General features: G+C 41.2%; 1 protein-coding gene across 11 annotated transcripts in view; it reads left to right on the top strand.

The window, feature by feature from the left end:
* Nucleotides 1-16,011, top strand: part of FOXP1 (forkhead box P1) — a 480,210-nt gene that overhangs the window by 317,438 nt on the left and 146,761 nt on the right. For all 11 annotated transcript variants that reach the window (XM_032411750.1, XM_032411758.1, XM_032411759.1 and 8 more), the window contains one exon: nucleotides 12,360-12,461. In XM_032411750.1, coding sequence (XP_032267641.1) covers nucleotides 12,360-12,461 — 102 coding nt within the window. The remainder of the gene's footprint in view (nucleotides 1-12,359; nucleotides 12,462-16,011) is intronic.

Here is a 16,011-nt window from a genome sequence, read left to right as displayed (position 1 = left end):
GCAATTGTTGGCGAGGATGTGGATAAAAGGGAACCATCGTGCACTGTTGGTAGGAATGTTAAATTGGTGCAGCCACTGTGGAAAACAGTATGGAGGTTCCATAAAAAATTTAAAATAGCACTATTGGGGCGCCTGGGTGGCTCAGTCGTTGGGCGTCTGCCTTCGGCTCAGGTCATGATCTCAGGGTCCTGGGGTCAAGCCCCGCATCGGGCTCCCTGCTTGGCAGGAGGCCTGCTTCTCCCTCTCCCACTCCCCCTGCTTGTGTTCCCTCTCTCGCTGTGTCTCTCTCGGTCAAATAAATAAAATCTTTAAAAAAATAAAAAATAAAAAAAATAAAGATAGCACTATTATATGATCCATCAATTCCACTTCTGGATATATATCCAGATGAAATGAAATCACTACCTCAAAAAGATACCTTCACTGCCACATTCATAGCAGCATTATTTATAATAGCCAAGACAAGGAAATAACCTAAGTGTCCATTGATGGATGACTAGATAAAGAAAATGTGGTATGCACGGACTATTATTCACCCATAAAAAAGAAGGAAATCCTGCCATTTGCAACGACAGGGATGGACCTTAGGGGCACTGTGCTGAGTGAAATAAGTCAAACAGAGAAAGACAAATACTGCATAATCTCACTCATATGTGGAATCTAATGTAAGTAAACCCATAGAAACACAACAGATTGGTGATTGCCAGAGGTGGGGAGTGGGGGTGAGAGTTGGGCAGGAGAATAAAGGTTGTCCAAAGCTACAAACTTAAGGTTTTAAGATAAGTAAGTTCTTCAGATGTAATATGCAGCATGGTGACTGAAGTTAACCATATTGTATCATATATTTGGAAGTTGCTAAGAGAGTAGATCTTAAAAGTTCTTGTTATAAGGAAAAAGATTGTAACTATGTAAGGTGATAGATGTTAATTAAACTTACTATGGTAGTCATTTTGAGATATCTATCTATCTGTATATCTTTATAGCATATAGATATCAAAACATACCTATATATGTCTAATCTGTCACCATGGTGTACACCAAAAATTATAGTATTATATGTTAAGTGTATCTCAATAAAACTAAGAGGAAAAAAGCATCCAGGGAAAATGGTTTTTTTTTTTAAAGATTTTATTTTATTTATTAGAGAGAGAGAATGAGAGAGAGAGCACATGAGAGGGGGGAGGGTCAGAGGGAGAAGCAGACTCCCCGCTGAACAGGGAGCCCGATGCGGGACTCGATCCAGGGACTCCAGGATCATGACCAGAGCCGAAGGCAGCTGCCCAACCAACTGAGCCCCCCAGGCGCCCCGATAAAATGTTTTTTAATAAAAGATTATAGTGGGGCTACTGGGTGGTTCAGTCAGTTGAGCATCCAACTCTTGGTTTCCACTCAGGTCATGATCTTGAGGTCGTGGGATCAAGCCCTGAGTCAGGCTCCGTGCTCAGCATGGGGTCTGCCTCAGATTCTCTCTCCCTCTCCCACCTGCTCTCCCTCCACCTCTCTCTCTCTCTCAAATAAATAAAAATAAAATCTTTTTTTAAAAGATTACAGTGATTTAATACTCCCCTCCCAACAAAAAGCAAGTGCTTATAGCAGAGTGTGAGAATCCACGGTGGGTTAAAAAAAAACATGGGCCAGCAATCAGGCTGGATCTGAAAGCCATGCCAGGTAGGTGGGAGAGGTGGGTCTAACTTAGATGAAGGCAGAGCAAAGACACAGCTCTCTAGCGCCTGAGCTATGCTGGACTTGCATTCATTTATGAGAAGAAATCTGTGTTCTTTCAGTTCAGCCTCTCTGTTGTTGGCATTATGAAATGCTCTTTTTGAAAAATTCCAGCCTTGGCCCAGCTGAACCAGAGAACGGGGCGCTTGTCCCTACTAGGGCTTGAGGAAGGAATGAGCATCAACGGATGATGGCAGCAGCATTGGTATCCTAAGAGAAGCTGGATGAACTCGGATAGGTAAAGAGGTGAAGCCCAGTGTGAGGGAGAACAGGTGTAGCTAGGTGCATTCATTCCTTCCAGTCTGTCTGCTTGGGGCTTGCTATCACAGCCGTAGAAGCTCAGGGCACTATAGGGATTCACAGCTAACATCATTCCCTTAGGTCAGAGGACATCCTGGAACACTGCTGCTGGAAAGAATTAGATTATAAGCAGAGTTTTTAGGAAAAGGTAGAATTTATTAATTTTTTAATTTAATTTTTAAATTTTTTAACAACTCTATGGAGATATCTTTGACATAAATAAATTGTATATGAATTAAAGTATACAACTTGATGTTTTTATACATATATATACATTGTGAAAAGATCACCACACTGGAACTAACTTACCTGTCCACTCTACATTGTTACCCTTTTGTGTGTATAATGAGTTTTAACTTAAGAAGTATCCTCTTAGAAACAAATAATACATTATATGATAATTAAAAAAAAAAAAAGTATCCTCTTAGTGGGGTGCCTGGGTGGCTCAGCTGGTTGAGTATCTGACTCCTGATTTTGGCTCAGGTCATGATCTCAGGGTTGGGAGATGGAGCCCATGTTGGGTTCCACACACAGTCTGCTTGTCCCTCTCCCTCTGCGCCTCCCCCTGCTCTCTCTCTCTCTCCCTCTCTCTCTCAAATAAACAAATACATCTTAAAAAAAAAGAAAAAGAAATATTCTCTTAGCGAATTTCAAGCACACAATACGGTATTACTGAGTACAGGCACCATGCTGTGCATAAGAATTCTAGTACATACTCATCCTGCATAACTAACTAAATCTTTGTACCCTTTGACCAACATCTCCCCATTTCCCACCCTCTAATCTCTGGCAGCCACCATTCTACTCTCCTTCTAGGAGTTCGACCTTCTTAGATTGCGTATATATATAAGTGAGATCCTGCAGTATTTGTCTGGAAAAAGTAGAATTTAAATGGAGAAGACACGCAGATGCCTTATAAATGTGGGCAGCGAAGGGGAGGGCAAATTTGCAGATGTAGCCATGGCTCCAGAAGTCCTGGGAATGGAAGGATCTGGTTGAAGAAAGCAAGTCTTTTGTGTGGGGAAAAGAGGCAGGTAAAGTTACATTAAAAGATGTGATACTGGGAAGAGGCCTTTCCCTTCATCCTGAAAACAAAAGGACCTGCATTCATTCATGCATGTTTGGCTCTGTAGGACTGCATATCCCTTTGCCAGAATTACCTGCAGCCATATTTGGTCTAACCAGTGACCTTGGTAGAATGTGAGTGTCAAGTTGGCATGAGACAGTGTTTGTTCGTTTTTGTTTTTCTGTCCTAGCCGTTAACTAGACTTGTGACCTTGGGCAAGTCACTGAACCTCACCATCTCGTGATTTTTCCACTTGAAATCGGTGATCATAAAACCTTGCCCTGCTTCCTTTCGAGATGTTGGGAACAAGAAGTAAGATAGTAAGTCTAAAGCAACTAATTGGCATAGTGCCTGGCCCATGGTAAGCAATTCAATACATTGTTTTTATTTTAGTACCCTAAATGCAGGGAGTTACTACACTCCCCGCTGTGTCTAGATGGTACTTATTTCTTAAATTGTTATACTAGTGTAATCTTCACTATTTGTAGTAACTGCCCTGAGAAATGTAAATTATTGGAGATGATGATGATGATTATTATAATTTTTGTCCTAGTTAACTTTGGCCAAGAGTGAGTAGTCCAAATTTTAGATTATTAGTCTGGTTTGGGTCTTTCCTCTCTTTCCACTTCGATTTCTTTTTTTTCTTTTCTTTTCTTTCTTTTTTTTTTTTTTTTGTCTTTCATCTCGGCTAGAATATTGCCTCTAAATTGGCTTTCACTTTTGCTTCTTTTTCCAGTGTTCAGGTAAGGGAAGGAAAGTATTTTGCGAAGCAAAGCATTCATAAGTCATCCCAAGTATGTGTGACTTAGAAGGAGCAAAGGAATACAGCACCATATTTGTTTGAGCAGAAACTAGGTTCAGTGTTAGTAGTAAAATCATGGAAACCTCTCTATTATTTTGAACATGACTCTAGCCGGATTCTTCTTCTGCAGGCTTCAAAATTAGCAGGTCTCATCACAAAGGTTCAAAAAGATACGAATCTGGATTATTCATGAGAGTTGCTGGGCTGCATCCCCATAAAAGACAATTGCAGAAAGCAACAGGTTAATACAGCAAGTTAATAGATCCTTTTGATTCATTTATCCTTGCAGTTGACACCTCCCCCCCCCCATATTTTCTACTTTGGGAACTTGGAGAAGAAATTGGCCCATGTATTTATTTCTTTGGGGGCACAATCTGGTCCTTCCTTAACGAGGAGAAACGGGTTTGAAGCAGCACCTAACTTAACATTTTAGACATTTGCTAATAAACTTGACTTCTGTTTTACTTCATCGCAATGCTAGTGTTGCCTACGGTCATGGCGCCCCAGGCTGTGGTCTTGCCGACTAGTTCAAGCTAGACAGGCTCAGGCTTGGGCAGCGCTTGGATGGACTCCCTCCAAAGACAACTCAGGTGCCGGAGACTCGGTGGTGATTCAGCGTCTGGCACTGACTCCAGCAGGGAGCAGCCAGCCAGTGCCTCAACAAGGTGGTTATAGGGCCCTATGTTAGTAGGTGGATGGAGTAGGAGTATGATGGCCGGGGTTTTTGTCTCCCCTTATATGAGACTTCAAACACACTTCCTGACTGTTTATAGCCATTAAACTTATTTCAGCTGATTTTGCAAGAGGATCATAGATATCCTTTTTCTTTTTGTCTCATGAAAATTCCTAACCTTTACCTTCTTTGACGGCAAGTATCCTCTATGTGGATACTTAAATAATAAAAATTACTCATAACTGCAAGTAAATATAGGGTTTTCTGACCGCTTTCTGCCCCTAGGTTTCCTTTGGGGGTGGGACTTGTAGCAGAATACCTCCTTCTGTTTAGGGCCTTCTGGTATTTCTGTGTCCGTGTCCTGTGTCTGTACTTGGGGCATGGGATCGTGTTTGAACCCTAGGGCACGAATGCTGGCAAATCATGGCATGGCACAACAGTGACCCAGCTCTGTTCTCCTTCAACCCAGTTCTTAAAAAAAAAAAGAAAAAAAAGGAAGGAAGAAAGAAGGAAAGACAATACTGTCTGTCACCTTTTCTTCTAGGAAAACACACTCTAATTGATTGCCAGCATTAAAAAAAACTCCCAGCTCCCAACATACCCATGTCAGGTCTTTACCTTATTTGATACATTTTAAAGTAAAGCTGAAGTGAAGAACTTAAGTATTAAGTGTCATAGCAGTGATAACCATCCTGTGTGTAGTGTGAAGAACAGAAAGTCATGTCAGTAAAGATTTGGGAAACCCGGCTTGAGTAGATGTAGAAGGTGGAGGTCCCGGTTGGTATAGGATGATAAAGAAATTACAGTGGTCCAGGTGGTGGAGGGATGCTGTTTCCTGGCCTCTTCTCTCCCCACCCCCACACCCGTGGATGACACTGCCCATGGCCATACCTCCTTGTGCAGGTAGGACCGTGTCAGTAGGTATCTTGGACTTTTTCATTTCCTGTCCTTTTGGATTTCAACTCAAACATAATGTTCCAGTTCTGTAGACATGGGGTTGTCTCTGCTCCAATTTTTCATCATGTCTATCTAGATATTGTCTCATAAACTCATTTGCAAAGACTGTGGAACATTTTGAGATAATCCATCCCTATCTAAATATCAGCTATTATGGAATGCTCTCAGAGTATACAATACTTTCTCCAGCTGTTAGGACTCTCAGGATGGCTGAAGCAACATGGAATCTTTCCCTTCTAGGTTGATTCAAATCCAATATCCCAGCTGATCTAAGGCTTTGCTGTCTGCCCCACCTGCTCTGGGGGCGGGGGGCGGGTGTCGAGTCAAGTGAATCAACTACCGATGAATGTTCAGAGTCTATACCCTTATTTGGATTCTCATCAAATAGACCAAACAGTGACTGGTGCAAAGAGACTGTTAAAGGCTCTCTGATGATTTTTTGATGGTTGTTGCCCCCATATATTAAAATTTTAATGGGGGAAGTGGTTTTTCTTTTTGTTTTTTACTTATGACGCTAGTAACATGACTTGATCATCTGTTACAGTGCTTTCTTTTTATATCTAATATTTACACAATCAATCAGAATCTTTCCTTGGGGCAAATCCCTCTATGAGATTAGCTTACTTTTCCATTTTCCTGTGATAACCAAGTGCTCCATTTGTAAATCACTTTTCCCACCTTTGGCATTCCTATTGGAGAACTTGCCTTGGAGTGCTGTTGATTCTGTGTGAATACATCTACACATCTAGTCCTATCAGCCACTGTCCTTTCTTTTTTAAGTGACGCACAAATGTTCTTTCCATCCTGCCCTGGAGTTATTACTATGTCTAAAGGGAGGAGGTGAGGGGCTCCTGGGTGGCTCAGTCGTTAAGCGTCTGCCTTCGGCTCAGGTCATGATCCCAGGGTCCTGGAATCGAGCCCCACATCAGGCTTCCTGCTCCACGGGAAGTCTGCTTCTCCCTCTGCCTCTGCCCCCCCGCTTGTGTTCCTGCTCTCACTATCTCTCTCTGTCAAATAAATAAAATCGTTAAAAAATAAATAAATAAATAATAAATAAAGGGAGGAGGTGATGGAATTTCTCTGCATACTCAGTCCCAGGTCTGGCTACAGTGGGATCCTTAGATTGTGTTAAATGATGAGCACTCTTGTTAAGATGGTAGTTAGTTGCTGGGTTGCACCAAGATAGCAGATTATTTTATGGGGGGAGAGAAGCTCTCTAGAGGTACTCTGAGGCGCATCAAGAGGTTGAGAAATAAAGAAGAGAACATGATTTCTTTCCTCCTAAGCTTCCCATGCTGCCTTTTATTGCTAGCTTTTCCTCCCACCCCCATACGCACAGTGACTGTTGATTAGCCTGGGAAATTATCTGAGAAACAGGTTTGATCTTGAGGGGTGGGGAGAGTCTAGGAAAAGAAATTAGAGGAAGGGTGGCTGACTCAGAGCAGCCTTTGAAGCTGGAAGTGGGACAACTTGTCAGGGCAGACAGGAAATAACCGACTTTTCTCCACTGGCCAATAGTGCATGCTGTCTTCATTCTGATGGTGTTCGGGACCTCACACCCAATTGAGGAGATTCACTCTGAACTGGTGTAAATTATCTGTGAGAAGAAACACATATTCAAAGTTGGCAACTCGTTTTAAATAGTTTCAGAAGCACACTGATGTATTTTGTTTTCACGTCCCAGTTCTTTCTGGAAAATCAAATAGGACTTTGAGCTTTAAGAACAGTGCATTAGTAAGGTCCATGCATGTCAGCTACCTTCTAAGCTAATTTTGGGCAACTGATGGCAAGCTTTGTTTTTATAAAATTGTGTCCAGTGGCATCTTCGGGGAATCTCAGAATACAGACAGCAACCCAAGGCATGGCTTGGCAAACTTTCCCTGTACAGGGCCAGATAGGAAATATTTTAGGCTCTATGGACCATACGGTCTGTGTTGAAAGTACTTAACTCTGCTTTGTGATACAAAAGCAGCCATAGACAGTATGTAATGAAACAAACATGACTGTGTTCCAATAAAACTTTATTTGTGGATACTGAAAATCGAATTCCTATACTTTTCACATGTCACAAAATATTCTTCCTTTTATTATTTCCCCAACTATTTAAATACATAAAAACCATTCTCATCTCATGGGCTGAACACTAACAGCTGATCAGGGGGATTTGGTCCACGGGCTATAGGTTGTTGACCCGGGACCTAAAACATGGGGGTTAGTCCTATTTTTTGAGGACCTCCAAATATCGGTGCTTATCTCAGGCCTCATCACCGAGTGTTGTGTAAAAACTTGCATGAAGGTTTTCTCCTTCTGCCAGTTTGCTTTATGTATATGTGCATGCTTATTCAAATCATATTTTATATAAACTTATTGCTGTTTCTTAAAATATAGTAAACATGTTTTTGAACATTGGCTACCTTAATAAACATGCTAAACATGGGGATACCTAGCCCCTAAAGTATAAACACCTGCTCTGAACTTCAGCTATAAATAGCTCAAAAGTTGTAAAGATGCTTATGTGAAGCATAATTTGTAAATAACAGATGGCACTTACTAAGAAAGTGAAGGCCCTCGAGAGAATGACATAATTTTGAACCAGTAGAATCGAAGGTGTGTCAGAAATGCCCAGGCCCCAGTTAGCATAAGAGCATGGCCTGCCAAACTAGCAACGAAGTACCCACTCCCTGACTCTGAGTACTCCGAGCTGCTTGTGGCCCATGGAGTGTTGATCATAAGGCAGCTTTGACCCCTTGTACCGACGGGGGCATAGATGGTAGCCAAGGCAGAGAGGGAGGCTTTGTCCACAGATGAAGACAGTACATGCATGCCTTCCAACCCTTTCCTCTGTTAGCTCACAGAGCCATTTATTTTATCCTTTGGAGGAAAATAGATGTGAGTGTGTGCATCTGGGCTTTAAGTGCCTGGTTTTATCGGTCACCCCCTTTCTATGACATCTTCAAACTATGTCTTTCTTGAAACCTGAGCCTAGCACTCAATACAGCACCAAGTTGTCAGTGCCAAGCAATTGTCACATCTTTTATAAAGGAAGTGTTGACTCAACCCAGCCCAGGAACCACCATCAATAGTAAAAGGTCTCCAGAGATGGGATGGGGCCTTTTAAGTTATTTACTTAGCAGTTGGTCTGGAACTTGAGCCAGAGTTGATCCTTCCTTCTTAAAAGAGAAATTCTTTCATTTATTCATATTCTTTCTCTTTCTCTCCCCTCCCCTCACTAACCCTCTTTTCTTCTCCCTCATACACACACAAACACATATCTATGCATCTTTTTATTCTGTATCCAAAGGATCTCATTTATCTTCAAACAGGATAATGTAACTTCTCTCCATATGGGATTGAGACATGGTTGTAAAAATAAGAAAAGTCCATCCTCACTCTTCAGTTGTATTGGAACATCTCTCTGGAGCTGGTTATCAAGTAATCATATAGTGTTCTCTGGTGCAGTTTCCAAAGGGGATCCCATCAGTCATTCCAAATTTTCCACCGACCAACAATGAACAGGACAATAAACATTTTTGACTTTCTACAAGCAGTAATACCAGAGATTCATATTATAAGTTATGTAATCCAGCTCATATTATAATGATAATGCTCAAATGTGTAGTCTCGTACACTAAGGATTTATTTCTCTTCTTTTTTATGACAATTTAAAATCTAGATTCAGTGATTTACATACACTGGAAATCGGAAAAGCAAATGCCCTTTGGTGGTTGATTTCACAGCACTTTATAAGTTCTAATAAATTATCTTTTAATATGCTTGTTGAGACCTCAGTTGATTTGGGGGTTGGGGAGGATAGGTTTAATACTTTGCTCCAACTTTGTTCCCATAATCAGGATAAGGCCAGGGAATTATTGTGGCACAATCCATAACAATTCAGATCAAGGTGAATAATTTATACTAGTATTGCCTCTCCATCCCAGATATTTGAAGTTATTTTGCATATTTGCATTCATTTTGAGAAGAAAATTTGGAAGCCAGTTTGCACATAAGTCCATCTTGTATTCTCTCTTTGGTAGTTTGACTGAAATCACTTGTGTTCCTACAAGTTCCTAAGCCTTTTCTCCCTGTGCTGCTGTCTTTGAGTATCTTCTTTAGCAGGGCTCGGTATGAAATGCTGTAAGGTAGCTGGAGTTCATTACATGATTATTTAAGTTCATGTGCTCCACGTTGGGTCTAAAAAAAGATGTTGTACACCTAAATGACTTTTTTTCCCCCTTAAAACCAGTAAAATAATTGCAAGGATTTCACTAGCCAATTTTGAATTGTATAGAGCCAGCTCAGTAAACATTCATTGAAAACTTAGGTTTGAGTCCTATACTTTCTTTTGCTCAAGTACACTTATGAGAACATAAGAATAGTTTTGTGTGTGTGTGTGTGTGTGTTTTAAAAAGACACTAAATACCATCCCTTTTGCCAAAATGAGGAGTTCACTGTACAGATTCTCTGAGACTTGGTTATTTAAAAACTGAATACCTGTTCTCCAAATACTTGGTGAAATATGGTAAATAATTTTAACAAAGATTTGTGACTACGGAGTTTGCGTCATTTTGCTTTTGCTTTGCTTGCTCTTAGTCTCGAATGTCCCTAACCTTTCTCCTCTTCCCCACCGTGTCTTCCTCTGCACTCTTTTCCTTGTCCTCTACAGTTCCTCTGCCTGCCTTTCCAGGTAACAGCCGGACCCTTCTTTGCTGATCCGTTCATTACTCGGGAAACTCTGAAGCAAGCACTTAGACTATGTAGCAGTTCCCTTTTCTACATTAAAAAGCTGTAAGACTACCTCATGTGAAATAGTTAAGAGAACATATATAGTAGGAGGAGAGGCTTTTGCTCCTGCAGGCACCTTGCAAAGGGGACTATTTTTCTTATATGATATAAATGAAATCCTCACTCTGCCCACTTTTACACCTACGCATGTACTGAGCGTCTCCAAGGAGACAAGGAAACCCGGAGTCCAGTGATGGTGAATCCTCCTCAGAGACAGCAGGCTGGAGTCTCGGGCAACTCTCCCAGGCGTCTTGGCTTCCAGATGCCCCTCTCAGACAGCCTCTCTTCTGGAGGCTCTTCCAGGCAGGCTTTCTCGAACATGTCTCTCCCTTCACAGACGAAATAGCCTGTACATTACATCTGAAGGGTTGGTGGTGGTGAGTTCAGTAGGCAGAAGGCCTCCCTGGGACAAGGGGATGGGTGTCCTAGGGAGGTGGGACGGGAAGGTTCCATCTTTCCCAAGATCTTTCCTTTGTCACCCATTTATCTGTGCATCTGTTTCATTGCCTCCCTTTGTGCCTTTTAGACACAAAGGCACCGCTCAACCTTATAAAATATCTAAAAAATACTCTTTGTTACAGTAGTACAGTTATGAGCTCAGTTTAGTGAAGTTGTCCTTTTAGAAGTACTACTCTTGCTGATTCGGCATTTCTAGGTGTCTGTTCATGAACGATCCATCTTCTTGACCACTCTCTTTTCCCGTCCCCCTGAGTTCAGTGCACAGGGCCCTCCAGGACATCCTACCTTTCCCTCATTCCGTGGTGTCACTGTAACATTTTTTGGAACTATGTACATTATTTTCTTATACGAATGAAGTCTTTACTTCTCTTTGAGAAACACACGACCATCCTAAATCCATTATGCACACTTTCAAAGACTTCTAGTATCAGATCCTCTTGCTGTGGTGACCACATCTACCGGTGCATCTTCTTTTAGGCACAAATAATTAGTTACTATGTAGAAATTATTATTGATGTAATCCCCAAGAAATCCCATTCTGTTTCTAAACTCTAAGCACATCATTTAATGAACATTCTTGACATGTCTTGCACATGAACATTCTTGGTTCTCAGCCAAATTAACTCGAATAGCCTAACTTCTCGTTTGATTTTCTAGCACATTGTCTGCAAACTTCAGTCTTCTGTTGCTGATCCTGCTGCCCTCTTTGGAAAGGTGTGGCTATTATTTTTGACAGTAAATGTTCTCATGAGGGTTTCTTGATGACACTTTTTTTTTCTTTTTTTACTTGAGCTTTTAAAAAAAGATTGGTGAGTCTGTATTTTACACTTGGAAGGACTCTTCTATTTACCTTTTGCTTTATCCCCAGTTCATATTACTGCTTTAGTTTCTGCCTTTAAATAAAAACCACCTACGTTACGAGCTTAAAAGAGTTGTTTTGTATTAGGCATGATTAGTTTTGTTCACAGGTACAGATTGTACCTTTTGAATTGACCTAGAGGTCACATTTGCTACTTTTTTTTTTTCCTTACACAGTCTCTTCAGTTCACCCTCAGTATATCTTACCTTATTTGATCTTCCTTCTCACACACCTTTATCCATAGCGTGTTTCACCATTTAGCTTCTCCTCTTTATTTGGACTCAGAAGAGGTCAAAGTCTTAACTTTTGACTTGAGCTCTCAAGTTCCCCCAAGAAATATTGGAGGATGAAGGTCCCTCCAAAAAGAGCCCCATTGTTGTCTCCTAAATTTGTGTCTTTTGTCCAGGTCCTTCCTTGCTGCTCTGCCTTCCTTCCTCAGGGTCCTAGTCATTCATGGTCCAACTTATGTCACATTGATGGCAGGAATAAAGCATCTGCTTGGGTGGCTTGTGATGCCTAAGGAGCTGGCTACGACATTGACTCCATCTAAGAAAACGTAAACCAAATGTGGAAAGTTTCCCAACTTAGACTGGTGGGAAGTTTTGTTGGCTGTTTCATTTGCCTGGAAATGTGAAAGTCAGGATCCCATCCTAAATTGTACTTCCTGGAATCCTTTATGTGAAGGAAGCCCCGAACATGGGTACTCACACAAACGTGTTTCTTCCATTTTTCCTTCCAGGCACTTCAAGTGGCCAGACAGCTTCTCCTTCAGCAGCAACAACAGCAGCAAGTTAGTGGATTAAAATCTCCCAAGAGGAATGACAAACAACCAGCCCTTCAGGTGATAATTCTTTTTTGAAAAAACTGACATTATACACTATAAGCCATTGAGAAGTGGATTGTGTTGGGAGTTGCAAATCACGTATGAAAATCTTCTGCAGAAGGTGCATTTTTTGGTTTACCAGCAGAGGATGACATTTCGGAAAAAATGTCTATTCAACCAAGAGTGTGTTTGTTGGGAGGAAGATCTCCTAATGAGTTGATGTAATAGGATGAGTAGTTGCAGGTGTGGGTTGCTTAATAGGCACCATGTAGCACCAAGGAGAAAAAGTTCCTGGTACTCAAGATGGGTCACCTCATTCTCTCATGATGGGGCTGGAAATGCGATACCCACACACATAACTTTAGTGCAGTGGTTTTCAACTGGGGGTGATTTTACCCTCCCCCCACCCCACCAAGGGACAAAGGGCAATGTCTAGAGAAAATTTTTGGTTATCCCAGGGGGGGCATGGTGCTCCTGACAACTAAATAGTAGAGGTCAGGGATACTACTTAATTGGTCCTACACTGCACAGGAAGATCCCCCACAGCACAGAACCATTCGTCCCAAAGTGTCAATTGTATCAAGAACTGTTAGGAGGACTGAGGAAGATACAGTACTTTTACTATACCTAGTCATCAATATAATACATATTTTGTTCTTTAGTGGATGTTTTCAGAATATTTCTGGATCATTAGTGAAAAATGGCAGGCAATTTTTATGTAAAGGTATCAAAAAAGACTGTTTTAGCAACTTCTGATTTCAGCCCTATTGGGGGCAGGGGCTAACAGAGTAGAAAAAGGAGTTCATAAAAATCTAATTTGGATTTTTGACTTGGAGTAGAAAATTGTAATAGAAAATTCAAAGAAACTTGATGGAGGGTGTTCGTGCTCACATCTGAGACAGGGCACTTGCAGGTACTACGTGATTCAACTGCTTCCATAGCTCAGAGTGGGCATCCTCAAAACAGGAAGTAGAGATGAGTTTCTCACACTGGACATTTGGGGACAGAACTTGTAAATGGTAGCTGTTGGGTATAACTTGGCACCAGTGACTTTGACCATGAGGTCAACCCAAATTCCAGCTTGTGTTTACTTTTCTCAGATCAGAGTGAACCAACATCAGTTCCCAAATTATCCTGCAAAGATCTAACATGTTTGGGGAACAAGTGCTAGTTCTTCTACATCTACTTGGGAAGCCGTCACTGTCTAGGGCAAGTTTGGCAGTAAAGTAACACTGGATGGGAACAGTTGGATGACCATGTGCATTGTTGACTAACACTTCCAAAACCAGTTAGTTATTTGGTAAGCCGTCATCACCAATCCATAGGCCTTGTCATGTGTGTAAGTGCTGGGGACATTTTTAATGAGATATAGTGCCATTGAGGTCCCATGTCAGGTGCTATAAGAAGTGCTTTGTTGTGCAGATGTCTTAAGAACAGCTCTGGAGGATGAAATATGACTGGGTTGACCTTTCAGCTGTGAGCTTATTTGTCAGGATTCAAATAAGTTGAAAGGATCAAACTGAACAGTTTCCGTAGTCAGACTGGGAATTGTGTTTCAGAGGTCAGCTGCAGAGGCCACATTGCAGATTCCAGAACATAGCCAATTGTTGGTACATATTAAAGTGTGGGGGCATCTCCTGAAGACAGAGACACAATTAAAATTCTAATTTATTAATGTATACAGGGAACCAGCCCAGCCTGTCACTCAGTGATTCAAATGACTGTCCATTCTTTTTGCCTCCCTCTTGGAGCTCTAACAGCCTTAAAAATACTGTGAGTCCTCTTGAATTTATCAGACCTCAAGTGCATTGGAAAAATGACAATATATTATTGGGGGGAGGTGGGAATCTTACACGTAGTAGAGCTTTGGTTAGGGATAATTTTAAAAAGTACACACATACACAATCTGTCTGATGCACTGCTCTTCAGTATTGAATATCATATGTAATTTTTTTATACTAGACTTATATTCCCTCATACTTGCTTTTTAAAGACATATGGCATTTTTAGGTAACTTCTTTTCCAAGATGAACGAAGTTGCTTTAGGGCTAAATATATGAAGTAAAGTTTCAGGGGATTTCCTTTGGAGGGCTCTTTTTCTTGCCCGTTATAAGGTTTTTAGCCACCAGAAGAGTATGATACAGAGAGCTTCATTTTTCTTGGCAAAGACCGTGTCAAAACCAACCTAACACATTCTGCTGAGCACTTCAGTCTGTATAAAAAGTGCGGGGCGAGGGGGCCATCTTGAACGCTGGTTTTGCTAAATAAGATGTTTTGAGTCCCTTCCTACCCCTCCGTGGGAGAGTTGACAAGCATAGAATTTAGAGCAGCTTTAAGAGCTGATTGGGGCGGGGGGAAAATAAAGAGTTGGTTGACTGGCTGTATGTGTGCGTGCGTCATGTGCATCATAGACTGTGTCTTGTCAGCTGCCTGGTAGGGTCATGCAGATTCACCAGGCTTTATTAGGTTGGCTGGCCTTCCACAAACAGAGAGGAGAAATTACTAGCCTAGGTCACATGGTGTATACTACCTCCCTCTCAAAATACGTATGGAGACTCGGTGATTCACGGAAGGAATAACCTTCACATTTAAAGAGATCTCGCCCATTCCATGTCCTCGCTGGGGCGTCTCAGCCAGTGTGGCTCTGAAATGAAAGGGAACTCCTATCACAAACCTTAACAGTGTTCATTTCTGTTCTTCGTACCCTTCATAACCACACTGAGAGACCTATTTTAGCAAATTTCAGATATTCCGCATAGAGGAAGGCTTGACAGGGAAGAAGAATTTGATCTGCTGATTGCTTGAGGAAAAAAAAAAAAAAAAGAAAGAAACCCAAATCCTCAAATATACTGTGACTTATATTTTAGGCATATCTCACACTTCTCTGCTTTATGTTTGGCAGCGTTCTCCAGTTTCACAGGCTGATGATAACAAACAAAAGAGAATGGAAAGTTAGAGGAGGCTCTAAGTGGTTACTCGATAGAGATCACAAAATGTAGTCAAACATCAGCAATTTGGACTAATTTCAGGAAGATGAGAGTAAATAAGAGAGAGGAACGCTCTCTCCAGATACACATGCAGAACTCAATCTGAGCTGGCCCCATTCTTGGGCGACGTGTGGTTTACATAATGCAGGCATTAATCGGGTATAGATATTGCTTTTGAAGTTCTTAAAAAACATTCTACTTAGTAACCTAAATTGCCCCTTATTTAGTCTCTGGAGTTGTCTTGCAAATTTTTTATGAATGATACAAATGAAAACTGAAAATTGGCCCCATTGTAAATTCAGGATCAGGAGGATCTGAATTTATTAAATGCAACTTGCTGAGCATTTCTGGATCAGCCTCAACGCACAGGGCGTCCTGCTGATGTTTATCCACATGAAACTGCCAAGGGTACAGACCCTGCCTTCAGGAGGCTTATGAGTTGTAAAAGAATTAACAAGGTTTTGCTGCAGAAAAAGAAAATTATATGTGGGTAAAAATAGTAGGCTTGCTTTTATAAATATTTATATGCTTCTGAAGATTGCTTAAACAAGTGAAATAAATGCTTAACGGTGCAGGTGTGC

Source organism: Phoca vitulina, unplaced genomic scaffold (assembly GCF_004348235.1).
Source record: "Phoca vitulina isolate PV1807 unplaced genomic scaffold, GSC_HSeal_1.0 scaffold13, whole genome shotgun sequence".
NCBI lineage: Eukaryota > Metazoa > Chordata > Mammalia > Carnivora > Phocidae > Phoca > Phoca vitulina.
This window is presented reverse-complemented; position numbering and strand designations above follow the sequence as displayed.